Consider the following 27,591-nt stretch of genomic DNA (forward strand, 5'->3'; position numbering starts at 1 on the left):
CGAGGCTGGGACGCAGGGATTGGAGCATCGTGGCGGCTGGAACCGTGCAGCTCCAGAACTGGCCGCGTGGGGCCGCCGCGGGCTATGGGTTTCCCTCTCCTAGAGGTTCATCCCTAGACACTTGTGGCCCAGATCCCGGACACCCGGGCTCCTGCCCAGGGTCCCGCAGGCTCAGGGCGGTATGGAGCGGAAACAATGCCACGTGGGACCTTCAGATGCTGTGTGCAGGCGCTGTATTTCGTTTTCCTGACTGGCCCTACTCCAGAGCAGAGACTGAGGTCGGGCGTGCCAAAGGCTGAGGACAGAGAGGGCCAGTGAGGGGGGGATCGGTGTATGGGGTGACAGGGACGCTGTTCCTGACCATTTGACATGTGCTGGAATGCATGTGCGACTCACCTGCATGTGGCTGTAGTCGCGTGTGATTTATGACCGAGTGCAGCTCTCCACTGTTCAGTGATTCACACGGATGATTCACAGGTAGGAATGCATGTGCCCTGTGCTCAGCTCCGCCTGGGAAAGGGGAGGAGCGGATCTTGGGGGACACTGGGGAGTGGGCGGACAAGCACTCCAGGGCATCAATCCGGGCCACTGACCAGGCGGAGGGCAGTGTCCTAGTTATACAGGCGTCACCTCCTCCTTGTCTCCGCCTCAGCAGCTGGGTCCTCCCTCCACAGTGGAACCCAGGCTCTTGATATCCATCTGGGTGAGCCAGCCAGAAGGACTGGCTGTGTCGGAGGCAAGCAAACAAGTATTAGAGTGCAAGACTGTGGGCGGGGAGAGGGAGCCCGAGCCTCCAGCAGGGAGTTTCGGAGAGAGAGGGAGAGAGTCCAGGAACATCCCGGAGAGAGCCGGGCCCTTTCTCAGCCCTACCCTACCCCGCAGCCCCTAGCCCTCCACCCAGAAGCCCAGCCCTGTCCGACCTGCCGCTCTCCTCCTCCAGGCCGGCTGCTGCTGTGGCCAGCGTTGCCGGGGGCAGCACTTCCTCCCTCCCATCATGGCAGTGTACCGCCTGTGTGTGACCACTGGTCCCTACCTGAAGGCCGGCACACTGGACAACATCTCTGTCACACTGGTGGGCACGTGTGGTGAGAGCCCCAAGCAGCGGCTAGATCGAATGGGCAGGGACTTCGCCCCGGGATCGGTGAGTACAAAGGAGAGAGGGAAGCGCGACCTCTGAGGGGCAGGGCCCGTAGGGGAAACCGAGGCGGGAGAAGCATTCCTCCTGGACTCGTGCGATTCTCTGAACTCGGGATATCGGCCCTGACCTTCCGACCTTCCCCATCGAGGTCCCTGTCTTTTCTGGAGATGATAAACTCCATCCAGGAATGACTGTGGAGAGGAAGGAGTGTTGGGCGGAGAGTAGAGAGACTCTCTGGCTTCTAAACTCCTCCCGTAATTGAGAGTGGGCTTTGGACAAGTTGCTTCTCCTCTCTGAGCCTGGATTTCCTCTTATCTGGAGGGGATCTGCCTGCCTCTGCCAGCCCCAGGTGGCCGTCACAAGGGTTCCCAGCCCTCCTAGGAAGCTAGTGAAATGCAGTACCCATTGTGCACAGGCACCTTTTTCTCTTTTTTTGAGATGGAGTTTCCCTCTTGTTGCCCAGGCTGGAGTGCAGTGGCGTGATCTCAGCTTGCTACAACCTTCACCTCTCAGGTTCAAACGGTTCTTCTGCCGGCGCCTCCTGAGTAGCTGGGATTTCAGGTGCCCCCACCACGCCTGACTACTTTTTTGTATTTTTAGTAGAGATGGGGTTTCATCATGTCGGCCAGGCTGGTCTCGAACTCCTGACCTCAGGTGATCCTCCCGCCTCGGCCTCTCAAAGTATTGGGATTACAGGCGGAGCCACCCGTGCCATGTCCCGGGCACCTTTTTTTAATTCATAGAAAAGCCCGGTGTGGGCTGGCAGCAGCTCAGGTTTGTGTGTCCGAATAGGCTTAGGTGTAGATGCACTTTGCAAGGTGCAAGGACCGCCTTGGCAGTTTCCCGCCTCTCACCTGCTTGCTATCTTGGTCCCCTCAGGTACAGAAGTACAAGGTGCGCTGCTCAGCGGAGCTGGGTGAGCTCTTGCTGCTGCGTGTACACAAGGAACGCTACGCTTTCTTTCGCAAGGACTCTTGGTACTGCAGCTACATCTGTGTCACCGAACCGGACGGTACGGTGTCCCATTTCCCCTGCTATCAGTGGATTGAGGGCTACTGCACCGTGGAGCTGCGGCCAGGAACAGGTGGGCAGGGACAAGGGCTGCGCTGTACTGCAGAAGGTGTCTTTTGGGATTAGGAGTGGGGTCTCACAGAGCCCCTGAGTGAAGCGAATAAGATTGGGGTCAGAAACTCTGGGGTCCCAAGTAGATATTTTCTGAAAAAACAAAACAAAACAAAAAAACACCTGAAATCGGATCACCTGAAATCGGGAGTTCGAGACCACCCTGACCAACATGGAGAAACCCCATCTCTACTAAAAATACAGAATTAGCCAGGCATGGTGGAGTTTGCCTGTAATCCAGCTACTCGAGAGGCTGAGGCCAGATAATCGCTTGAACCTGGGAGGTGGAGGCTGGAGGCTGCAGTGAGCCGAGATCACAGCATTGCACTCCAGCCTGGGGCAACAAGAGCAAAAACTCCATCTCAAAAAAAAAAAGTGAGCCTTTCAAGCCCTGAAATGCGGGGTCTTTCTAGACGATATTGACTCCTCTGGAGACTCACACACACACACACACACACACTCATGTAGGCATGCGCCCTTCTCTCATACACACAGGAAGCACTTTGCTTTCCACAGCCTCCCTCTGCTCTTCTCCAGAGTCAGTTCCTCTGGAGCCCAGAGAGTAACTAAACTGCAAGCTGAGTAATTTGATTTTAACAGGTAGAGAAGCCCTGACTGCTTAGAGAGTTTAACTGGAGAGGCCCTGTTCCCTCCCATACTACTGACTTTTCTAGTGTGGATGAGTCCCTGTGAGGTGCTGTTAGGGTTCCCTCTTGAATTTGTGGGGCCTTCCTCCGATGCTGGGCTTGAGATTCTTCAGTCTCCAGAGCTATCTGATCTGGAGAGCCAACAGTAGGGCTGCTCTGGGTGTTGGGAGGAGGCTCAGGATGAAGGATGGACATTCTAGGTCAAAGTGAGGCAAGTGAACATTACCCCATGGCCCATAATGAGCTTTCCATAGACCTCAGTATAAATAAGCCCTCAGCACATCCATCCATCATCACAGCACATCCATCTATAGCTTCACAAAACATATTTGTTCATCAGTCATTTACCAAATGCGTGTTATATACGTGGTACCACATGCCATGCTAGAAGCTGGGAATACAGAGGAAAAAAAAATACAAGACCACTTCTGCCCTCAAGGAGTTTATAGTCTGGAGAGGAGATAAACATGCCAAGGATTAAGAAGGTTGTTTTAATTTGGGGGTGAGGCTGTCTTGAATCCCTTCTACTGATGGATACACAAAGGACGTGGGGGCATCGCCACATGATTCCCAGGGCTGTGGCTGTTGGATTGGGTCCAAGGGTCAGGGGGTTCAGGCAAGGTTTGCGGAAGGTGTTGTTTGAAAAGACACTTATGCCAAGTGTAATTTTCATTCTCCACAGCAAGAACTGTTTGTCAGGACTCCCTTCCCCTCCTCCTGGATCACAGGACACGGGAGCTCCGGGCCCGACAAGAATGCTACCGGTGAGGGTGGCCTAATTCGACTTCTTTCCCCATCTTCATTCTGACCTGAGCCTTCATCAGATTGTTCCTAACTCTAACCTCATTCTCAACCTTGGGTGCCTAGCTTGGATCAGGACTCTTATTTAGACCTAACCCTGCTTTAATAGTGACCCTGAACCTGAACTGAGAACACCAGTAGTAACAATTGTCCTAACACCACCAATGAATCCATCCTCAGCCCTCAACTGTCCCTCATGTAACCCAGATCCCAATAGCAGAAGTGATCTGAGGTACCCACCAATCTCAGTCCTTTCTCAGCCTCCCTGCTAAACTGCCATGATTTTAATCTCAACACAAACCCATCTCTAAACCAGCGTGGGCATTAATGCCTTCCTCAAATGCTACCCTCATGTGAAGCCCAGTGCTTTCATGGACAAATGTCCAATTCCTTGTCACCTATCCAGAAAGCAGGTGGTTTCTGAAGTTTTCATCTGAAGTCATGTCTTTAAAGCTAAGGCTTGTGTTTATCCCGAGCTGACCTGCCACCTCTGACCTCTTTCCCTTGGAAGCTGGAAGATCTATGCCCCTGGCTTCCCCCGCATTGTAGATGTCAGCAGCTTTCAGGAGATGGAGACAGACAAGAAATTTGCCTTGACAAAGACAACAACTTGTGTAGACCAGGATGACAGGTGAGGACTAAAGCTTGGGAAGGAGGGAAAAGGAAGTCAAGTGGAGGGTGTGCTGGGAGGAAGGGTCCTGACAGCCTGAGGAGGGGTAGGGTCTATGATAGCGCAGTTCCATTCAAGTGTCAGGATGGGAGACCGCCCCAAAGGGTCTGGCAGAAGGGACGAGAGTAAGGAGGTTATTTTAGGTCAGGAGCAGAAAGGGCAGGGGTGGCGCCGGGAGTAAGGGAGACCTGGGGACTCGGAAGGCAGGAAAGAGGGAAGGAATTAAGGGGATGGGCTGCAGGGTCCACTGACTAGTTTCTGTCTTTTTACTCCCCTGACCCCCAGCAGTGGGAATCGGTACCTGCCTGGCTTCCCCATGAAGATTGACATCCCATCCCTGCTGTACATGGAGCCCAATATTCGCTACTCAGCCACCAAGATGGCCTCACTGCTCTTCAATGCCATCCCTGCGTGAGGCTACTGCCCCTCTGATGAACACCTTACATCTCTGCCCATTCATCCCCCTCCTCCTGCCCCAGACTGCCCTTCCTTATCCCCAGTATCCCTCCTCCATGCCCTAGTCCCTCCTCTCAGGACCCATTCCCTCTCCCTGCCCCCAGTCTTCCTTCTCTTTTTTCCTTCCCTTCCTGCCCATCTCCCCCTTCTGCTCCCCAGTCCCCTCTCCCTGCCCCCAGACTCCTCAGCCTCTGCTTTCATGATTGAACTCCTCACGGTTTTCCCACCCACTGGGTGTTGATTGGGCAGGCCCCCAGCAAGTGTTTGTACAGTGAGTGCATGAGTGCTTAGGAAGCCAGGTGACATTGTTCCTGGACCTGTCAGATCACTAATTCCCCCTTGCCATCCTGCCTTCCCCAGGGGCCCACACTTTCAGGGCACATCACATCTTTGTACATCCTGTGTTATTGACCAATTGTCAAAGGCCTACCTGTTTCATGTTCCATTCCCTTTCCGTTTTTGTTTTTGGTTTTTTTTTTTTTTTTTGAGATGGAGTCTTGCTCTGTCACTCAGGCTGGAGTGCAGTGGTGCGATCTCGGTTCACTGCCGTCTTTGCCTCCCGGGTTCGAGCGATTCTCTCACCTCAGCCTCCCGAGTAGCTGGGATTACAGGGATGTGCCACCACACCTGGCTAATTTTTGCATTTTTAGTAGAGCCTGACCTCAGGACTACCTTGGCCTCCCAAACTGCTGGGATTACAGGCGTGAGCCACCGCACCTGGCCTCCATTCCCTTTCCTTTGATTCAGCCCACTTAGTGAGTGCCTATTGTGAGATGGGTATGATGGGGCAGACACAGCCAAGTCCTTGCCCTGAGGAGCTCATAGGATAATGGGATGATATATGCCCACTGGGCTTACAATATGATTTGAGGATTGAAGAGTGTGAAAGATCCAAGGCATGTGTTTTGGGGAGTTCAGGCAATGCTCCATAAAGGACTTTGCTTCTGAGCCGTGCCCAGAACAGATAGATTTTTATCATAGAGATGTAGTAGATGGCTTTCTACCAGAGGCGCAGCTTAAATGAAGCCCTGGAAGTAGGGGAAAGCTGATTGAATGTCAAGCATTTTTCTCCTCAATATAAAATAATGTTGCAGGGCATGATGGGGCACACCTGTAGTCCCTGCTACTTGGGGGGTTGAGACAGGAGGATTGCTTGAACCCAGAGGTTTGAAGCTGCAGTGAGCTATGATTGTGCCTATTTTCTTTCTTCTTCTTTTTTTTTTTTTTGAGACTGAGTTTTGCTCTGTCACCCACGCTGAAGTGTAGTTGTGCAATCTCGGATCACAGCAACCTCCACCTCCTGGGTTCAAGCGATTCTCCTGCCTCAGCATCCTGAGTAGCTGGGATTATAGGCGCGTGCCACCATGCCTGGCTAATTTTTTGTACTTTTAGTAGAGACAGTCAGGATGGTTTCCATCTCCTGACCTAGTGATCCGCCTGCCTCGGCCTTCCAAAGTGCTGGGATTACAGGCGTGAGCCATGGTGCCCGGCCTGATTGTGTCTATGAACAGCCACTGCATTCCAGCGTTGGTAACACAGGGAGACCCCATCTTAAAAAGAAGGAAAAAAAATAACGCTCACTGTAAAAACTCAAACAGTATAGACATCCACAAAGTGAAGAGTGTGCGTCCCTCCATGTGCCAGCCCCACTTCCACCACCCAGTGTACAAAGCATGTCTCTCATCATGTTTGGAGAGTGGGTCTTGGTTGGCCCTGTCTAATGCCCAGGGTGGGAGAAAATGCTGGAAAAAGGTTTGTAGAAACTGGCTGCTGGGAATCTCCATGGGCTGGTCAGGCCTGTCCTGTAGGCAGAAGAGAGTCAGTGGAGGTCTATGACAAGATGGCAGCTTGGAGAACACAGGCCAAGACACCAGCGAGGGTGGCTCATCTGCACCATAGGGCCGTGTGTGCTACCTTTACGTGAGCGCGCAATGCCCTGTCTTAGGGATGGTTGCATGTGAACCAGGGTCTTCTGAGGCCACAGAGCCTCCACTGGGCACTAGGCTTTTTCTTCCATGTGGGTTGTTAGGCATCTCTACTCTGGGGATGGACCCTGTTGGTTCCTCCAGGCAGAGGGGCACACAGTGGTTCCCAGCAGACTCCAGCCCCCAGACCCCACGCTCACTTTTTCCTCTCCCATCAGGTCCTTGGGAATGAAGCTTCGAGGGCTATTGGATCGCAAGGGCTCCTGGAAGAAGCTGGATGACATGCGGAACATCTTCTGGTGCCACAAGACATTCACGACAAGTGAGCAGAGCTAGGCAGGAGTTGTCTAGCCCTCACCTTATCTCTGGCTCAGACCCCTTCCTCCCCTTCCTGGGAAAGGGCCCTCTCCCAGCCCTCCCAGGGATTCTGCTGGATTTGAGTGGAGGGACTCCTGGCTTCACTGGTGGCATCTCTCAGATTCCTCTGGAGGACAAGTCACCTCCTCTGAGGAGGGGACAAAAATAGGGGAGTCAGGAGAGAGAGACACTTTGCTTGCCTGGGAGAGGGTGACAGTCATTTAGAGAATCTTGATCCTGATCGGGGCACATGACTGTCTTTGCCTACTCTAAACAGCAAGTGCTCCAGGCTTTGGGTCCAGAAAGGCTTAGGTTTAAATCCCTGCTCTGCCACTCAGCTGTGCAAGTCACTCCATCTCTCTGACCCTTAGCGTCTAGTATTAAATTGAAGATATAATGATTCCTACCTCATAAGAGTTTTTGGGAAGAAAACCTAAACCACAATGATAAGCAAAGGGCTTGGCAGGACCAAGGATCCAGACCAACTGCTCCCCTCTCTTGCCCTCCCCAGAGTATGTCACAGAGCACTGGAGCAAGGATCACTTCTTCGGGTACCAGTACCTGAATGGCGTCAATCCCATCATGCTCCACTGCATCTCCAGCTTGCCCAGCAAGCTGCCCGTCACCAATGATATGGTGGCCCCCTTGCTGGGACAGAGCACATGCCTGCAGACAGAGCTAGAGGTGGGTAAGGACCTGGGCAGTGGGCCTGATAGGCGGGAGGTGGGTGTGTGACCATTATGGACAAGCGATGTGTGTGTAGGGTACGGAAATGGCCCGGGCTGCATCTCACCTGTGGACCTCATCCTCTGGGCAGCCGTGATGCTGCACAATTTAAGTAGAGCAGATGCAGATGAGGGTCAGATGGGGCTTGGGAGGCTTTGAGGCCTGAGAAGGGGCCTGGTGAAAAGGTGTGAACAGGCAGGGTGGCTGCAGGGACAGCTTAGAGGAGGACTTGCTCTTGTTTTGAGGCCTCCTGAGGAGGTGCTGAGGCCCGAGGGAGGCTGTTTTAGGACAGGTCAATGGTAGGGCCACCAGATACACCAGGGAAAATCACAGAGAACTAGGGGCTCAGAGGAGAAGCAGCTGACCCAGTCTCTTTGGGGCAGCTAAGCCCTCAGGCATTCTCCTCCAGAAAGCTAGAGACGTAGTTGGTCAGTTCTCTCCTGCTGATTTAGCTGTTGCTGGTTACAGAGTGATCAGATCTCAGAAGGGGATTCCATCTGAGTTGAGAGTGGGAAGGACTAGGTATGGGTGAGGAGGAGGGGACAGTGGCTTGTCCCAGCAGGCTAGCGCTTGCACAAGGAAGGACTCAGCTGGACTTCATTCCGGACATTCTGGGTAGGGCGGGGTACCCCACGTTGGCTATTAATTCAGCCACCAAGAATTTCTGAGGCCTCAGCTAGGGTAGAAGTGGGCAGGGAAACGGGAGGGAAGCGGAGCGCCGGTCGGGAGGGAAGCGGAGCGCCGGTCGGGAGGGACACTCAACCTCTGCGCGCCTTCTGCAGAGGGGGAACATCTTCCTAGCGGACTACTGGATCCTGGCGGAGGCCCCCACCCACTGCCTAAACGACCGCCCGCAGTACGTGGCCGCCCCGCTGTGCCTGCTGTGGCTCAGCCCCCAGGGGGCGCTGGTGCCCTTGGCCATCCAGGTGAGCCCGGCGGCGCCGCCTCGGGGTGGGGCCTAAGGGGCCAGCCGCCAGCCCGGAGCCCCATCATCCCTCGTTCCTCTCGGACACAGCTCAGCCAGACCCCCGGGCCCGACAGCCCCATCTTCCTGCCCACTGACTCCGACTGGGACTGGCTGCTGGCCAAGACGTGGGTGCGCAACTCTGAGTTCCTGGTGCACGAGAACAACACGCACTTTCTGTGCACGCATTTGCTGTGCGAGGCCTTCGCCATGGCCACGCTGCGCCAGCTGCCGCTCTGCCACCCCATCTACAAGGTCCGCGACCCCGGGCGGGGGCCCAACGAGGCGGGGGCCGGGCGGCCTTGTCCCCCGCCTTCGGCTCACGTGACCCGCTCCCCTCGCAGCTCCTGCTCCCCCACACTCGCTACACGCTGCAGGTGAACACCATCGCGAGGGCCACGCTGCTCAATCCCGAGGGCCTCGTGGACCAGGTGCGGCCTCCCCGCCGGGCCCCTGAGGCTGCGCCCCCGAGGACGCTTTGCCCCGCTACCCGTCCCCAAGCCCTGTTCGGCGCCCAAGCTCCTTGTGAGGACACCTGGGGTGTGAAAACACCTGCACAACCCCTGCCTCCTCTTCCCCCAGCCCCGCCCACTCCGCCGGTCTCCTCCTTGCCCCCTTCACAGGCCCTGTCCCGGGCCCTAGCTCCCCCTACGGGTCCCCCCTCCTCTCCGGGCCACGGGTCCACAGGCAGGGCAGCCTCATCCTGAGCCCCAGCACTACCTTCAGCTGATCCGGAGCCCAGCCAGGCTCCCTGGCATTCAGTTCATTCTTTAAGTTACCAAATACCTAAGGATCTCCTCTCATGCACATAATCGAGCCTCAAGCTCCGCAGCCTGCGTCAGGCAGACCCTCGTGGGTATTGATCTGTGGTTGCAAATTGCTTGATGAACCGAAGAAGGCCCTCTGTGGGCCGAATCCCCGGCCCCATCTCGTGCCCAGATACTAGGGTGGGGATTGGGACCGCCCGGGAGCCGAGCTGTGCTGTGTCCTCAGGTCACCTCCATCGGGAGGCAAGGCCTCCTCTACCTCATGAGCACGGGCCTGGCCCACTTCACCTACACCAATTTCTGCCTTCCGGACAGCCTGCGGGCCCGGGGCGTCCTGGCTATCCCCAACTACTACTATCGAGACGACGGCTTGAAGATCTGGGCGGCCATTGAGAGGTGCGGGGCAGGACCGGGAGTCCCACCAGGGTCTCCTGGCCTGGGGCACTGTGGTCCCTGTGCTCATGGTGGCTGGGGATTCCAGGTGTTTTCACACCCCAGCATAGGGAATTCTTGAGGGTATGAATGGGGTTTGGGGTCCCCTCTGAGATGGCAGGTAGCTGCGGTCCAGAGCGGGGCTGGGGATATGTGGATGCAGGGGAAGGAGGGGGTGTCTAGTGGAGTCACAGTATCAGGGCTGATGCATCAGCTAAGCATGGGCTAGGGCCTCGGGGCAGGCAGGTCTTCCTCCTGGGTGCTGAGTGGGGAGGGGGTGGTGGCATGAGTCAGACTCTCTCCATGCACTCCCTGCCCACCCCCTAGGCCCCTGTGCAGGAAGGAGGTGTGGAGCACCCATGACTCAGGAGTGAGTGGGGCTTAAGGGAAGCCCAGCCACTCAGATTCCAGCTGCACCTGGGGGTCCCCACTGAACCCCCATGGCTCTCTGCCTCTCTGCCACCTGAGTGGCTGTGGGCCTCAGTTTTCTGGCCAGGCCTGAGCCCATGTTTACTCCAGTGGCACTATCTCTTTCCTGCAGCTTTGTCTCAGAAATCGTGTGCTACTATTATCCCAGTGATGCATCTGTGCAGCAGGATTCGGAGCTGCAGGCCTGGGTTGGTGAAATTTTTGCTCAGGCGTTCCTAGGCCGGGAAAGCTCAGGTATCCCTTCTCTATTCCACTTTCCGCATAGGCTCTGATGATCTAGCCCTTTGCCCCGCCCCACTCCCATCAGTCATTTATTGATCAGCCTTTGAAGTAGATACTGTTAATATCCTCACTTAGCAGATAAGGAAAGAGGCACAACGAAGGCCGTGCAAGGCGGGTTCTGAGTCAACTCCCACTGTCTCCAAAGCCCTTGCTTGCATCCACTGCTCTGTATCCCTCTGTCCCATGACCTTTTCACAAGCCCATCCATTCATTTCCGCTTCCTGAGCTCTGTCAATGTGCTGGAACATGCAGTGGGAGCCATCTCTGACTTCAGAGGATTCTGGGAAACTTCTCTGAAACCCCTATTCCTGTCCTGCCACATGGCCCCTCCAGCCACCAACCTCGCTTCATTCCTTTGGCTGCAAACTTCTTGGAGTGCGTTGGTCTTGCTGTGGCCTGACCCCTCATTTATGATTGTCACCAGACCTTAACTTTCCCTTCTCTTCTGACACTGCCTGAGAGGCCTCAGACCCACCACCACCACCAGCGGCTCCCTCTTAGACCTTATTTTCCTCAACCTGAGTGGAGCAGATACCCCAGATCACACCCTCCTTTCTTTACAGTCTTCCCTTAGCTCCAGGAAGGGTGTGTCCTTCTGACTCCCTGCTTCTTCCCAGGTCCCAGCTTCTCCCCATCCCACCTCTTGCCTTGCCCTCAATCTCTGACTCCTCTCTACCCGTCTCTACCCCTCTCTCATGGAATATTTCTTCTGTTTCTCCTCTGCAGCTGATTTCCAGACTCAGAAATCTCCCAAGCCTGTATTCCCCATTCTCCGAAAGACTTTTTAAAAATTATTTATTTATTTTTGTGATGGAGTCTCTCTCTGTCGCCCAGGCTGGAGTGCAGTGGCACAATCTCAGCTCACTGTAACCTCCGCCTCCTGGGTTCAAGTGATTCTCCTGCCTCAGCCTCCTGAGTAGCCGGGATTATAGATGCCCCCACCATGTCCAGCTAGTTTTTGTATTTTTAGTATAGACAGGGTTTCATCATATTGGCCAGGCTGGTCTCCAACTCCTGACCTTGTGATCTGCCCGCCTCGGCCTCCCAAAGTGCTAGGATTACAGGCATGAGTCACTGCGCCCAGCCAAATTTTTTTTTTTTAAACTGTGCCTTGTGGAGCAGTGTTAACTCGCAGGCAGTATGCCAAGTCAGTCTTTTCTTCTTTTGTTTTTGGTACAGACGACGGGGGTGGTCTTGCTTTTTTGCCCAGGCTGGTTTTGAACTTTTGGCTTCAAGCAACCCTCTGGCCTCAGCCTGCCAAAGTGCTAGGATTATGGGAATGAGCCATCATGCCCAGCCGGAATTTTTCTTTTTGATGTCTCATTGTCACCCTTAAGCCCAGCACATGACAGCTGCACGGTCACCCCTCCATAGAGTGAGGTCTGGCTATGCTTGGGTTACACAGCCCATTGCTGCTTTTTGTAGCTACCTACCTAGCGACACTGTATTTTGCAGTTTGTATTCTGCCACGCAAAAATGTAGAAGCCAGATGCAGTGGCTCAGGCCTGTAATCCCAGCACTTTGGGAGGCCGAGGTGGGTGGATCACCTGAGGTGTCAGGAGTTGGAGACCAGCCTGACAAATATGGTGAAATCCCGTCTCTACTAAAAATTTGAGTGTAGTGGCATGTGACTGTAGTCCCAGTTACCTAGGAGGCTGAGGCAGGAGAATTGCTTGAACCCAGGAGGCGGAGGTTGCAGTGAGCCAGGATTGTGCCACTGCACTCCAGCCTGGGTGACAAGAGTGAGACTCTGTCTCAAAAAAAAAAAAAAAAAAAAAAAGTAGAAGCCTGTCTATGTTGGGGTAGTGGAAGAAAAGGGAAATCTCAGAGTGGCACAGTTGTCCATCCTCCAGACCTGGCCTGGGACTTCTCTCAGCAGGAATGTGGCTTTTAAGCTTACTTAGTCCTTCCAGAGGCCACCTAGAGGAGTTCCTGTATGGGGAGCCCGAGAGAGAAGGATTGGTCTCAAGTCACCTCCAAATAGAATGAACAGCTATTGCAGCCCTGTAATGGGCTTAGAGGCTTTTCTTTTTAAACAAAAGTTTTTTCAGACATACAGAAAAGCAGAGTATAGTGTAATGAACACCCATTTACCCACCACTAGATTCAGCAATTGCCAACATTTTGCCATATCAAATCTGTGGCTTTTGTTTATTGCTGAAGCCCTTTAAAGTAAGTTACAGTCATCTTATTTCACCCCTGTTCAATATGCATCTTAAAAATAGACATTTTTCTTTTTCTTTCTTTTTTTTTTTAGACAGAGTCTCACTCTGCCACCCAGGCTGGAGTGCAGTGGCGTGATCTTGGCTCACTGCAACTTCCATCTCCCTGGTTCAAGCAGTTTTCATGCCTCAGCCTCCTGAGTAGCTGGGATTACAGGCTCATGCAACCATGCCCAGCTAACTTTTGTATTTTTAGTAGAGACAGGGTTTACCATGTTGGCCAGGCTGGTCTTGAGCTCCTGACCTCAGGTGATCCACCTTCCTTGGCCTCCCAAAGTGCTGGGATTATAGGTGTGAGCTACCACACCTGGCAGAAATTGACATTTTTCTATATAACTGCAATGTTGTCATCCCATGAAACAAAATTGACACTACTCTCCAATGTCACTTTCACATCTAGTCCATATTCAAATTTCCCCATTTGGCGGGGCATGGTGGCTCACATCTGTAATCCCAGCACTTTGGGATGCTGAGGTGGGCAGATCATTTGAGGTCAGGAGTTCAAGACCAGCCTGACCAACATGGTGAAAGCCTGTCTCTACTAAAAATACAAAAATTAGCCGAGTATGGTGTTGGGCATCTGTAATCTCAGCTACTTTTGGGAGGCTGAGGCAGGAGAATCTCTTGAACCCAGGAGGCAGAGGTTGCAGTGAGCCAAGATCGCCCCACTGCACTCCAGCCTGGGCAAGAGAGACTCCCTCTCAAATAAAGAAATAAATAAAAACAAATTCCCCCATTGGACCCATTTCCTCTCAGCTGTTCCCTATTGATTCAGGAGCCAACCAAGGACCACATGCTGTTTTGTTTTGGTTTCAACTCCAGAGTCTCTCAACTTAGAACAGCCCCTCTTCCTGCTCTGCTTCCTAAAATCACATGACAGACTAATTGAAGAGCCGGGACTAGCTGTTCTGCAGAATGCTTCACCTTCTGAATTTATCTAATTGCTTCCTCATGATGTCACTCACCTTATTCCTCTGTCTCCTGTTTTTTGTTTTTTTTGAGACAGAGTCTCACTCCATCACCCAGGCTGGAGTTAAGTGGTGCTATCTTGGCTCACAGCAACCTCCACCTCCTGGGTTCAAGTGATTCTCATGCCTCGACCTCCTGAATAGCTGGATTTACAGGTGTGTGCCACCACACCCAGCTGATTTTTGTATTTTTAGTAGAGACAGGGTTTCACCATGTTGGCCAGGCTGTCTCCTGTGTTTTTTGTAAACAGAAGTCATGTCTGAAGGTTTAATATTTTTGGCAAAAATATTTCTTTTTTTTTTTTGTAGAGACAGGGTTTCACCATGTTGACCAGGATGGTCTTGATCTCTTGACCTGGTGATCCACTCACCTCGGCCTCCCAAAGTGCTGGGATTATAGGTGTGAGCCACCGCGCCCGGCCTGGCAAGAATATTTCTCAGGTGATGCTGTGTCCTCTGCATTGCATCATATTGGGATGCATATAATGTCAGGTTGTCTCACTATTAGTGATGTTGAGAGTGATTTCTGGGTTAAGGTGGTGACAGCCAGAACTCTTTTGGAGTTTTTTTTTTTTTCTTATTATTTTTTGAGACAGAGTCTTGCTTTGTCACCCAGGCTGGAGTCCAGCAGCATGATCTTGGATCACTGCAACGTCTGCCTCCTGGGTTCAAGTGATCCTGTTGCCTCAGTCTCCCAAGTAGCTGAGATTACAGGCACCTGCCACCACACCTGGCTAATTTTTGTATTGTTAGTAGAGACACAGTTTCACCATGTTGGCCAGGCTGGTCTTGAACTCCTGACCTCAGGTGATCTGCCCACCTCGGCCTCCCAAAGTGCTGGGATTATAGGCGTGAGCCACCGCACCTGGCCTTTGAGTTTTTAAAGGGTGACCCGTCCCTGTGTTTTGCAAACCTGCTGTTAATCATGAGCAGTCTTAATCCTGACAGCTCCTCCTCCTTGGGCAGTTTTTTTTTTTTTTTTTGAGACTGAGTTTCGCTCTTGTTACCCAGGCTGGAGTGCAATGGCACGATCTCGGCTCACTGCAACCTCCGTCTCCTGGGTTCAAGCAATTCTCCTGCCTCAGCCTCCTGAGTAGCTGGGACTACAGGCGTGCGCCACCATGCCCAGCTAATTTTTGTATTTTTAGTAGAGACGGGGTTTCACCATGTTGACCAGGCTGGTCTCGATCTCTTGACCTCATGATCCACCCATCTCGGCCTCCCAAAGTGCTGGGATTACAGGCCTGAGCCACCGTGCCCGGCCTGGGCAGTTGTTGTATATTTGGGTGTGTTTGTTTCCTACTTAAGACCCAAAGGGGGATCTAATTACTGTTAATTCAACTCCTCTATCTTACGTTATTACATTTGTGTCTGATTTAATGCATCAGAACACTCTTCAGATTGGTAACAGCTCTTCCAACGAGTACAAACCTATTCTAGATTCACATACAGCATTTCAAAAGGCAAAACACACTCGTTAGCCTCCACCTCCCAGTGCAAGTGATTCTCCTGTCTCAGCCTCCCTAGGAGCTGGGACTACAGTCGTGTGCCACCGTGCCTGGAAAATTTTTGTATTTTTAATAGAGATGGGTTTTTTTTCACTATGTTGGTCAGGTTCCATATTCCAATGGGGGAAAAATAGGCAATATGAACTACAGAAAAATTTCCTTAGATAATCTGACCTCTTCTTTGTTGTTGTTGTTGTTTTTTTTTTTTGCTTTTCTTTTCATTTTTTTCTTGAGACAGGGACTTGCTCTGTTGCTTAGGCTGGTCTCAAACTGCTGAGTTCAATCAATCCTCCATCTCAGCCTTCCAAATAGCTGACACTACAGGTGTGTCCACCTGCTTTGTTTTTTTGTTCTCAGCCTCCGAGTTTAGAGACTCATCCAAGAGCAGAGCATTCAGCAAACTCCCACACACTCCCAGGCAGATGTCAGATCTTTCCTCCCAACCTCTCTGTTCTATTCATCAGCCTCTGCCCAGTCCGCCTGACTCCAAACCTTAGTTCTCTTTGACTCATGTTTCCCTCTCTCTCTTCCTAAATCCAGTTAGGTGGCTGATCTCTGTTGTCACCGCCCTAATCGTAGCCTTCCTTACAGTGCTCTTGAATTGTAGCAGCTGCTTCTCAACCTCCCCCAGCCACTCGCTGTTTGCCTGCCAAGCCTGCAGGGCCACCACCCTGCCAATCCTCTGGAATACTGCCCAGAAACCACATGGCCCTGCAAGCCGCTGCAGCGTCACCACCTCCAATTAGGTCCCTCCCTGCTCCCTCACCCTGCTGATGCCCCATGCCTTCCCACTCTGGCTTTTTTTTTTGGAGACAGGGTCTTACTCTGTGACTCAGACTGGAGTGCAGTGGCATGATCATGGTTCACTGCAACCTTGACCTCCCAGGCTCAAGTGATCCTCAACCTCAGCCTCCTTGGTAGCAGGGACTACCCAGGCACACACCACTACATGACCACATTCAGTTAATTAAAAAAAATTTTTTTTTTTTGTAGAGACAGGGTCTTGCTATGTTGCCCGGGCTGGTCTCGAACTCCTGGGCTCAAGCGATCTTCCCACCTCTGCTTCCCATGCTCTGGCTTCTTACCCTCTCACGCATTCACTTCATTCAGCCAGTAACTACCAGGCTCTTGGTATTGATTAAGTCTTGTTCTAGATGCTGAGGTTTAGTAGTGAAAAAGACAAAAATTCTAGCCTTAGTGCAGCTTCACATTGTTTTGGAGAGAGAGAGATCATCAGCAAACAAGTATGTCAGGTGGTTATGAATGTGATGAGGAAAACTGAGACCACCACGGAATATAGTGTGTCGAGGTAGCGAGATTATTTCAGGGAGGTGGTCAGGGCGGAGACCTGAAGGTAATGCAGTGCTACTTCTGGGGATTACGGGGGCAAGGGTAGCGGGCAGAGACATTGTAAGTGTACAGGCCCTGAGGTCTGAATGTGCTGGTGCGTTTGAGAAATATCAGGAAGGACTGCGTGGCTGGAGTCGAATAAGTGAAAAGCCAGGAAGGAAAAGAAGTGAGAGAAGGGGCTGGGGCTAGATCCAGCAGGGCCGTGGCAAGGTGAGTGAGATGGGAAGCCCTCCAGGGGTTTTATCGAAGGGTGACATAATCTGACGGGCGTATGTTCTCGCCGCTGTGCAGTGTGAGGTGATGTAGATGCTCAGGTGGGGCGTCAGGTAAGCCGCTGCAGGGTAATGCCCACGGCTGAGTCTGGAGCTCAGGAGCCAGGCACAGCCGGAGATGGGAATTTGGGAGTTGGCGAGTGAGAGGTGGTTAGAGCCATGGCCTTGGACGAGATTAGTGAGGCACAGAGTGAAGAGGACCAAGGGCTGAGCCTTGGAGCTCTCCCCTCTCCAGGCTGAAATACTTCTCTCTGGTTTTTTCTTTTTTTTTTTTCCATTCAAGGCTGACCCCTCTTTCAACTCACGAGGCCCCTCTTGTCCTCCAGGGGGCCTCCACTAACCACTCTGCTCCTGGTGCCCCTTTCTGTCCTGCCCGCTCTCTCCTCAATGAGCCAAGCTCTAGCCTTAGGAGCTTCCTTCTGCTTCTGTTGCTGTGAGCTTGTGAGCAACACGCCCTGTGGTCACTGGTTTCTGCTGCTAAGCCCAGCAGAGGATGGTTGGATACTGGGTGCTTGAACAAATCTTGGTGAATTGGGTAGAATTAAATCATTGCATGCTAACTGGGGCTGCAGGTGGGTGTGCCTTGGAAGTCAGGGAGAGGCAGCCCGGCACTTGGCTTGAACCTGGCTCTGTCATTGGCCCTGCATGCCGAGGATTTTCTGGCCAGATCCCAGCCCCCATCTCCTACCCTGACCCACTTCAGAGACCAACCATCAGTAATGGCCATCCCTAACTTCAGCCCAACCCTAATCTGAGTCTTAAGACAGTCATGGCTAGGAATTCCTTACTTCCTCACTTTCCCCCTGTGGTAAGCCCCAGCCCTGAGCTGGCCCTAGGAATCCAGTACCTTCCATCCACACCCTCTACCCTTCCTCCCCACACCCAGGCTTCCCAAGCCGGCTGTGCACCCCAGGAGAGCTGGTGAAGTTCCTCACTGCAATCATCTTCAATTGCTCTGCCCAGCACACTGCTGTCAACAGTGGGCAGGTGAGGCTGCAAAGGGCAGGCCTGGGGACATCGCGTGTCAGCAGTGGACCTGAGGCCTGTGTTTGGGTTGAGAGCATGGGTGGGTCAGGGTTGCAGTGGGTTTATGATGAGGCTTGGGGTTGGAGTGGCAACTGAGTGGGGTGAAGGGCTGGCACTGAGTGATAACTGGGTGGAGCTGGGTTCAAGGTCGTAACGGCGACTCAAGTTGAGGTTAATTTGGGGGTAGAACGTGGGGGCTCCTCCCATGGTTAGAACCCAGCCCGGTGGAGTATCAGCTTGCTCTGTATGGCATGCCAGCCCAAGGCCCTTTTCTAGGATTATCTCCACTCTGGGGCCACCTCCTTCCCTAGTGACTCACTCTACCCAGTCTGGAACACTGGGTAGGGAGTACAAGGAGTAGGCTGGCCTCCTGCCCCACCTCTGAGACTTTCCATTCCCTACCCCTTCCTCTCTTTCCATGATCCCCTCATTTCCCAACAATCACCCCTTGGATGATAGAGGTGGGATCGGGGTGATGAAGAGGTAGCTGTTTCTTCCCTTCTGGCCCACTGACCCAACTGGGATGGGGGTCTCCACAGCATGACTTTGGGGCCTGGATGCCCAATGCTCCATCATCCATGAGGCAGCCCCCACCCCAGACCAAGGGGACCACCACCCTGAAGACTTACCTAGACACCCTCCCTGAAGTCAACATCAGCTGTAACAACCTCCTCCTCTTCTGGCTGGTTAGCCAAGAGCCCAAGGACCAGGTGTGTACATGGGGTGTTGAGGGGAGTAGGGTTTTTTAGGGCCACCAGTGGAGGTGGTGGTGGCTTTGTCTGGGGGCTTGAGGACCGACTGGTGGGTTTTATGTTCACTGCAGAGCTGCCTTGGGTTCTTCAGTTTCTTCAGAAAATGATAATTGATCCCAAAAGACATAGATGGAAGCAAATACCAGTATAGTTACCAATGTATCCATTCATCCATTTATCTGACTGTTCATCCGTCACCTACTCAGGTGTTCATCCAAACATTCAACAAGCATTTGTTGGACTGGGCATCGTGGCTCACACCTGCAATCCCAGCACTTTGGGAGGCCGAGGTGGGTGGATCACCTGAGGTCAGGAGTTCGACACCAGCCTGGCCAACGTGGGGAAACGCTGTCTCTATAAAAATACAAAAAATTAGCCAGGCATGGTAGTGAGTACCTGTAATCCTAGCTACTCCGGAGGCAGAGGCAGGAAAATTGCTTGAACCTGGGAGGTGGAGGTTACAGTGAGCCAAGATCACGCCACTGCGCTCCAGCCTGGGTGACAGGGCAAGACTCTGTCTCAAAACCAAAACCAAAACAAAGCCAAAAAACAAGGCTTGGCGTGGTGGCTGATGCCTGTGATCCCAGCACTTTGGGAGGCCAAGGTGGGCTAATCACTTGAGGTCAGGAGTTTGAGACCAGCCTGACCAACATGGGGAAACCCTGTCTCCACTAAAAATACAAAATTAGCCAGGCATGGTGGTATGTGCCTGTAATACCACCTACTAGGGAGGCTGAGGCAGGAAAATCACGTGAACCCAGGAGTCGGAGGTTTCAGTGAGCTGAAATCACGCCACAGCACTCCAGCTTGGGTGACAAGAGTGAACTCCATCTCAAAAAACTAAAAGCAAAAAAACAAACGTTTGTTGGATACTTCCTATGTGTCCACACAGCACTGGGCAGCAGGCCTATAAAGTTGGATGAGACCTTCCTGCCTTTAAGAAGCCTGTGGTCTCATTGAGGAGACATACTGATCAATGAAAAAGGGTGCCAGGTGTTGTAGGAATTACTTATATATTAATTCCTCCATTCAACATGCACTTCCTGAGCACCAGTGGTGAGCCAGACACTGTTAGGGGTAGCTGTGAGCCTTATCCTTGTGAGCTTACAGTGCAGTGATAGAGGTAAGGACAGGGCCCTGTGGAACCTAACTGGGTCTGGGGGAACCCAGGAAGGCTTCTTAGAGAAAGTGACATCTAAGCTGAAACCTGCAGGACAAGCAGGAGGTGGACAGACAGGAGGAGCAGGGTGTTTTTAGGGAGGGAGAAGGACAGAATTCAAGGAGGGAAGGTGAGAATTCACTGGCGTGTTTGTAGGATCACAAATGGAAATAGCAGAGTGGAGAGGAAGGGAGGGCTTTGTCTGCACAGTATTCATTTAGAAGGCAAAGGGGAGCCAATCAAGACTTTCCCACCCCCACCCCCACCTTCCCAGATGGAGTCTTGCTCTGTCACACAGGCTGAAGTACAATGATACAATCTCGGCTCACTGCAACCTCCGCCTCCTGGGTTCAAGCAATTCTCCTGCCTCAGCCTCGAGAGTAGCTGGGATTACAGGCATCTGCCATCACACCCAGCTAATTTTTGTATTTTTAGTAGAGCCTGGGTTTCAACATGTTGGCCAGGCTGGTCTCGAACTCCTGACCTTGTGGTCTGCCTACTTTGGCCTCCCAAAGTGCTGGGATTACAGGCATGAGCCGTGCCCGACTGCCAATCAAGCCTGAGGCCCAGTGGTTTAATCTGCTTTAGCAAGGGTGCTCTTGTGGCTGTGTGAACAGATGCAACAGGCAACTTTGGAAGCAGGGGGCTAGAGAGGAGGCAATACCTCAGTTTAGGCCAGGCAAGTAGCCTTTTATCACCAGTGCCCATCATCTCCATTTTCACACAGCCATCCTGCGCACAAGCCCTTTGACAGGTGAATATCCTTATTTCTCATGCTTGACTCCCTTTGGTGCTAGAAAGATTCCAGATGTTGCTGGGTGCAGTGGCTCACACCTGTAATCCCAGCACTTTGGGAGGCTGAGGCCGGCAGATTGCTTGAGCCCAGGAATTCAAGAGCAGCCTAGGAAACATGGTGAAACCCTGTCTCTACCCAAGATGCAAAAATTAGCCAGGTGTGGTAGTGTGCGACTGTGGTCCCAGCTGCTTGCGGGGGCTAAGGTGGGAGGATCACTTGAGCCAAGGAGGTCAAAAATGCAGTGAGCCGTGTTCATGCCATTGCACCCCAGCCTGGGTGATAAAAAAAGAAAGATTCTGGGATCTTCTTTTGTTTGATCTTCCTGGGAATGATAGGACTCTGGATCTAGTCCCTACCTGGTCCCAGGGGGATGACAGAAGAGTAGGCACCAGGATGAGGGTGGAGGGCTCTCTCCTATAAACCATAGAAAGTTTAACTTGGAAACTCATAACAACAATAATAATGGCAGCTGTCACTGAGGAGATATCATTATCAGTTATTAAATCAGATCCTTTGTGTATACTATTTTAAAATATGAAATGAATACATAGCTCTATTTAAAATGCTTGGCAGCCAGGCACAGTGGCTCACACCTATAATTCCAGCACTTTGAGAGACTGAGGTGGGTGGATCATCTGAGGTCAGGAGTTTGAGACCAGACTGGCCAACATGGTGAAACCCCGTCTCCACTAAAAATACAAAAATTAGATGGGCATGATGGTGGGTGCCTGTAATCCCAGCTACTCGGGAGGCTGAGGCAGGAGAATCGCTTAAACCCAGGAGGTGGGGGTTGCAATGAGCCAAGATTGTGCCACTGCCTGCACTCCAGCCTAGATAACAAGAATGAACTGTCTCAAAATAAATAAAAGCCTAGCTAGCTCACTCGGTAGAGCATGAGACTCTTAATCCCAGGATTGTGAGTTCGCAGCCCGTGTTGGGTGCCTTTTTTTATTTTTTTATTTAAAAATAAATAAATAAATAATAAAATAAAAATAAAATGCTTGGCACCGTGCTGGCATTTTATTTTCAGTAAATGGTAGTTCCACTTTACAGGGGAAAAAAAAACTGAAGTTCAGGGAGATTCAGCAATTTGCTCAACAAAACAGAGCTAGTAAGTAGGCTTTTTTTTTTTTTTTTTTTTTTTTGAGATGGAGTTTTGCTCCGTTGCCCAGGCTGGAGTGCAATGGCATGATCTCGGCTCACCACAACCTCTGCCTCCCGGGTTCAAGTGGTTCTCCTGCCTCAGCCTCTCAAGAATCTGGGATTACAGGCATGCACCACCACATCTGGCTAATTTTGTATTTTTAGTAGTGATGGGGTTTCTCCATGTTGGTCAGGCTTGTTTTGAACTCCCAACCTCAGGTGATCCGCCTGCCTCAGCCTGCCAAAGTGTTGGGATTACAGGCGTTAGCCACTGCGCCCGGTGTAAGTAGGCTTTGAATCCGGTCTGCAATATTTCTGTGTTCTGTTTTGTTTTCTCTTTCTTTCTTTGGTGTGTGTGTTCTGTTTTTCTTGATGACTATACCATAGTTTTAGAAATCAAGTATTAAGCCAGGTGCAATGGCACAGGCCTGTAGTCTGAGCTACTCAGGAGGCTGCGGTGAGAGGATTCCTGGAGGCCTGGAGTTCAAGGATGCAGTGTGCTATGATCACGCCTGTGAACAGTCACTGCACTTCAGCCGGGGCCACATAACAAAACCTCATCTTTAAGTAAGAAAAGAAAACAAGAAATTAGATGTCAATCTGATTTTAAAAACATAAAACTTCTTCTTTGAAAAAGAACAATACAATAAAATAAACAAACTCTAGACATATTTATTTTTTCTTAAGATTCTCTGAGTCAGAAATGTGGTCAGGGCTAAGCTGGGCGGTCTACAGGGTAGGGTGAAACACTTGCATACTTGCATACAGTCAGCTGGTGACTGGGCTGGGGTGGAAGCTCCCAGAAGGCTTTGCTCACATGTCTGGGGCTTCAGTGCTCCTCTGTGTGACCTCTTTCTCTCTCCATATGCTGTCTTACCCCCCAGGATCTCTAAGAGGTCTCTCTCCAGCAGGATAGCTGGACTTCCTCATAGCACAGTGGCTGGCTTCCAAGATTGAAAACAAGCTTTCGGATTTTTTCAAGTCTAGGCCCAGAAGTGGCAGACTGTCACTTCCAGCACTAGCTTTTAGCTTCTCCCCTCCCCTCCTCTCCCTTCCCTTCCCCTCTCCTTTCCCTGTCTTTCCTTTCCTTTCCTGTCTTTCCCTCTCTCTCTCTCTCTTACTTTCTCTCTTTCTCTCTCTCTGTCTTTCTTTCGACAGGGTCGGGCTGGCTCAAGAAAAGCCTGGGCAACTCCAGACATGGTCACTCAGGCTGGAGCGCAGTGATGTGATCATAGCTCACTGCATCCTCAACTCCTGGGCTCAAGAAATCCTCCCACCTCAGCCTCTCATGTAGCTGAGACCACAGGCACAGACCACCACGCCTAGCTAATTTTTTGATTTTTTGTAGAGACAGGGTCTTGTTATGTTGCCCAGGCTGGTCTTGAACTCCTGGGGTCAAGTGATCCTCCTGCCTTAGCCTCCCAGAGTGCTGGGATTATAGGAGTGAACCACTGCATCTGGCCTGGACAATTCAAATCAAGGGGAAAAAAAGGAGAGAGAAAGGGAACATAAATACACAGCATTAGGAATGGGAAAGGCATATAACCAAAAATGCACAGAAGATTTTTTACTTTTTTTTTTTTGAGACAGAGTCTCACTTTGTCACCCAGAGTCTCACTTTGTCACCCAGAGCAGTCGTGCGGTCTCACCTCACTGCAACCTCCGCCTCCTGGGTTCCAGTGATTCTCCTGCCTCAGCCTCCCAAGTAGCTGGGATTACAAGTGCCTGCCACCATGCCCAGATGGGGTTTCACTATGTTGGCCAGGCTGGTTTTGAAACTCCTGACCTCGTGATCCGCCCACCTCAGCCTCCCAAAATGTTGGGATAACAGGTGTGAGCTACTGCACCCAGCCGATTTAAAAAAATATAATAAAATTATAATAAAATACTGCTTAGAGTTTCATGCAAACAGATTTGAAAATCTAAATGAAATGAATCTTTTTCTAGGAAAATATGACACCTAAAACTTCAGAAGAGATGAAAAACCATAGAAAAATGTAAAAAGTTTTAAAAGATCTGATCCCTTTAAACTCCAAGGGACAAATGATTCCTAAGTCACTCAAACTGCTTGAAAGCACAGCAAAAGGTGGAAGCTTCCTGAATCTTTCTACTGAATTATAGAGTCAGCACCTAGCAAAGGTAGTACTCTTAAGAAGGGTAGTGTGTCTCATTAGAAGGTTCTAGTCTCAGATCCACACCTACCGCCTATATGACTTTAGATATGTAATGGCCTCTCTAAGCCCTAATTTCTTTATCTTTAAAGTGAGAATGATAAGAGTATCTGTCTTAAGGGGTGATGTATGGTTGTAATGGTTTATGTAAAGTGCTTACATGTTAGCTGTTATTAAGAAAATGAAATTATAAGGCCGGGTGTGGTGGCTCATGCCTGTAATCCCAGCACTTTGGGAAGCAGAGGAGAGAGGATCACTTGAGCCCAGGAGTTTAAGACCAGTCTGAGTAACATAGTAAGGCCTTGTCTCTAATAAGAAAATGAAAAAAAAAAAAAAAAAACTAGCCAGGCATGATGGCATATGTCTATGATCCCAGCTACTCAGGAGGCTGAGGTGGGAGGATTGCTTAAACTTGGGAGTTCAAGGCTGCTGTGAGCCATGATTCCATCACTACACTTCTGCCTGGGTGACACAGTGAGACCCTGTCTCAAGAAAAAAAAAAAATTGTAACCTCATTCCAGTTAGCTACAACAATCTTAAAAATATAGCAGCCAATGAAGGCCAATAGTGAATAATAAAACAATAATACACCACGACAAAGTCTAATTTATTCTAGGAATGAAAGGTTGGTTCAACCTTATGAAATCTAGCAATAGAATTCATTATGTCAATAAAGAGGCATACCATATAATTATCTCACTATATGCTGTAAAAGCATTTGATGAATGTGAACAGCTATTACTAATAAATAGTATAAAATGAGACCCCCTTAAGGAGTTTTCATTAGAAGTATACTTCGGGCTGCACACGGTGGCTCGTGCCTGTAATCCCAGCACTTTGGGAGGCCAAGGCAGGTGGATCACCTGAGGGAGTTCAAGACCAGCCTGGCCAACATGGTGAAACCCCGTCTACTAAAAATACAAAAAGCAGCCAGGCATGGTGGCAGCTGCCTATAATCCCAGCTACTCGGGAAGCTGAAGCAGGAGAATCACTTAAACCTGGGAGGCAGAGGTTGCAGTGAGCAAAGATCACGTCATTGCACTCCAGCCTGGGTGACGGAGTGAGACTCCATCTCAAAAAAAAAAGTATACTTCAGAAAACATTGTATTTATGGTGAGACCATAGATGTCTATTCATTAAAGTCAGAGAAAGGAAAATAATGCCCACTGTTACTGCTGCTATTTAATATTGATTTAGAGACCTTCACCAATGCAATAACACAAGAAAAGGAATTTGTTAAAGATCAGTAGTATTGGCAACAGTTACATTATATGAAGGTTCTATTAAGTGGGAAGTGTGTGCTGGTTAGGAGGCTGGGCCTCTGCATTGTGATGAGCTGGTTGCATGATGTGATCGTGGGGGAGGGACAGTTCTGTACACAGGATAGCAGTGACTGGAGTTCACTGTGATATTTCTTGATTGTGGTTACCCAAGCTATAAAGTGTGGCAGTGTGGGATGATGGTGGTTGTGTTGGCAAAATTTCCATCACCATGGTTGATTGTGAAGATGCCTTAGAACCAGGATGCTGGTTGTTTTCAGGAGTTGAATTTTGTGAAATTGTGAGGTAATAGGTATATTCTTGGTATATTTGCTGAACGGTGTTTATGTTGATCTCAGCTGTATGAGAAATGTGGTTGTATTCTTTAAGTTCACAGAGCAGCTGGATCAGGTATGAAAGGGACTTTTAAAGGTTTTGTAGGCCAGGCGCAGTGGCTCACACCTGTAATCCTAGTGCTTTGGGAGGCCAAGGTGGGAGGATCACTTGAGCCTGGGAGTTTGAGGCTGTAGTGGCTATGATCGCACCACTACTCCAGACTGGGCAACAGAGTGAGACCCTGCCTCAAAAAACATTTTTTCTAGTTCAACCCATCCATTTTCAGATGCAGGAATTGCATCTCAGAGTCAAAGTAACAGGCAGAGGCTTGTCAGCAGAGGCAGCACTGAATTTGGGCTGGCTGGCTCCTAAGTCACATTGTGTCCCCTACTCTGTTTGGGGTTTGGGTCCTGGGGGGCTGTTTGTGTCAGGATGTGTGAAGTGGTAGTTTGGGGCCCTGGTTTGAAGGGCAAGTGTTTACAATGGCTGCAACTTGACGGTACTTGCTGTTACATGTGGTCCTTCATTATTCTCCACCCCATCTTGAATGTCATCCTGACCTCTTGCCCGATTTCCTCCCAGAGGCCCCTGGGCACCTACCCGGATGAGCACTTCACAGAGGAGGCCCCAAGGCGAAGCATCGCCGCCTTCCAGAGCCGCCTGGCTCAGATCTCGAGGGACATCCAGGAGCGGAACCATGGCCTTGAGCTGCCCTACACCTACCTGGACCCTCCCCTCATCGAGAACAGCGTCTCCATCTAACCACCCCCAAATACCACCCAAGAAGAAAGAAAGGTGCAAGCATGGGGAGGAACAGTTCCTTAGGGTCCTCCAGACCCTTCCATCCTCCCTGTTCTCAGTTCGCCTGAACCTTCTCATCTGCACGTGGGGACCTTTGCAGCCAAGATGGCTCTGACATCATACAAACTGTGCTCTGAGCTGTGAGAGGCCAGGACAGCAGTGTCCAGGGTTAAGAGCCACTGACTAAAGTCCAATGCACAGTAGCCCCTCCGAAAGGAACTGTTTCACTTCTTGCTCTACTTTGGGCAGCCTCTTGTTCCAGACTATTGGAATGCCCAGCTTGGGTTTCTGAGCTTTTCTCCTTCATCCTCCCCCATCCCCAAACTCCTTCTCCTACCACGCCTTTTTACTTTCCCTTTCCTGCAAGCCTAGGGCCAGTCAACCCAGCTTCCTTCTCTGGAAAATCCATGAAACGGCACAGAAAGGCTGTGTGCATGAGTCTGACATGTGCTTCCCTTTGTCCCCAGCACTTTTAAGGGGAGGGGAAGAATCGGAATGCAGCTTGCCTGGACCTCTAACTGCTATTCTTAGAGACAGGTTCCTTGGCCTGGGGTGTTTGTGGGGATCAATCTCTCTCAAGCTTTTGTTCTATTCCACTTTCATTCCATTTTTTTTTTCCATTTTGTCCTTGAGCCCAGTGAATTCAATAAAAACCAAAATATTTGGCTGCTTTGATGTGTGTGTGTGTAGGGGTGGGTAAGGGTAGGGGGGTGCAGTGGGGGGCAGCAGTGGATCCGTGGGTCATCTGTTCTGGAGACAGTAATCCATGGATTATCCACTCTGGTGACAGAAGGGTCCCGGCTCAACCCACCATTCAGTCAAGCCATATATTCCTGCCTTCACCTCCCAGAGAGCGTCATCGGGAGGTGAAGGAAAGTCTGGATTCAGGCAACTGAGAAGTGGAATAGTAAGTATTTTGTAAAGCCTCAGAGTCTGGGTAATTGTTAGTGTTGCCACCGAAATCCAGCTCTCCTCCTGGAGTTGGAAGGCTCAGCCTCTGGCCCTCTTGTGGATGGGTGGAGTCACGACATGAATTTTGGTTGAGTTGGGAGCAGAAGGGATGTGGGTCATCTCCAGGCCGGTACAGAGACCCCTGATTTCCTTCTCTCTGC

At 51.0% G+C, this 27,591-nt stretch overlaps 1 protein-coding gene across 1 annotated transcript; it reads left to right on the forward strand.

Annotated features, from left to right (window-relative positions):
* Window positions 1–195: 195 nt before the first annotated feature.
* On the forward strand, window positions 196–27,147 carry ALOXE3 (arachidonate lipoxygenase 3). The gene is given in 17 exon segments (XM_012457539.2): window positions 196–278; window positions 675–969; window positions 971–1,141; window positions 2,018–2,222; window positions 3,590–3,671; window positions 4,220–4,339; window positions 4,664–4,789; window positions 6,978–7,081; window positions 7,628–7,800; window positions 8,625–8,768; window positions 8,858–9,061; window positions 9,151–9,237; window positions 9,800–9,969; window positions 10,547–10,668; window positions 17,923–18,023; window positions 18,602–18,772; window positions 26,261–27,147. Coding segments are annotated over 17 exon segments (2,538 nt in total). The 3' UTR covers window positions 26,441–27,147.
* Window positions 27,148–27,591: the final 444 nt, after the last annotated feature.

Source organism: Aotus nancymaae, unplaced genomic scaffold, assembly GCF_030222135.1.
Source record: "Aotus nancymaae isolate 86718 unplaced genomic scaffold, 86718_ANA_hifiasm-v0.15.2.pri h1tg000018l, whole genome shotgun sequence".
Lineage (NCBI taxonomy): Eukaryota > Metazoa > Chordata > Mammalia > Primates > Aotidae > Aotus > Aotus nancymaae.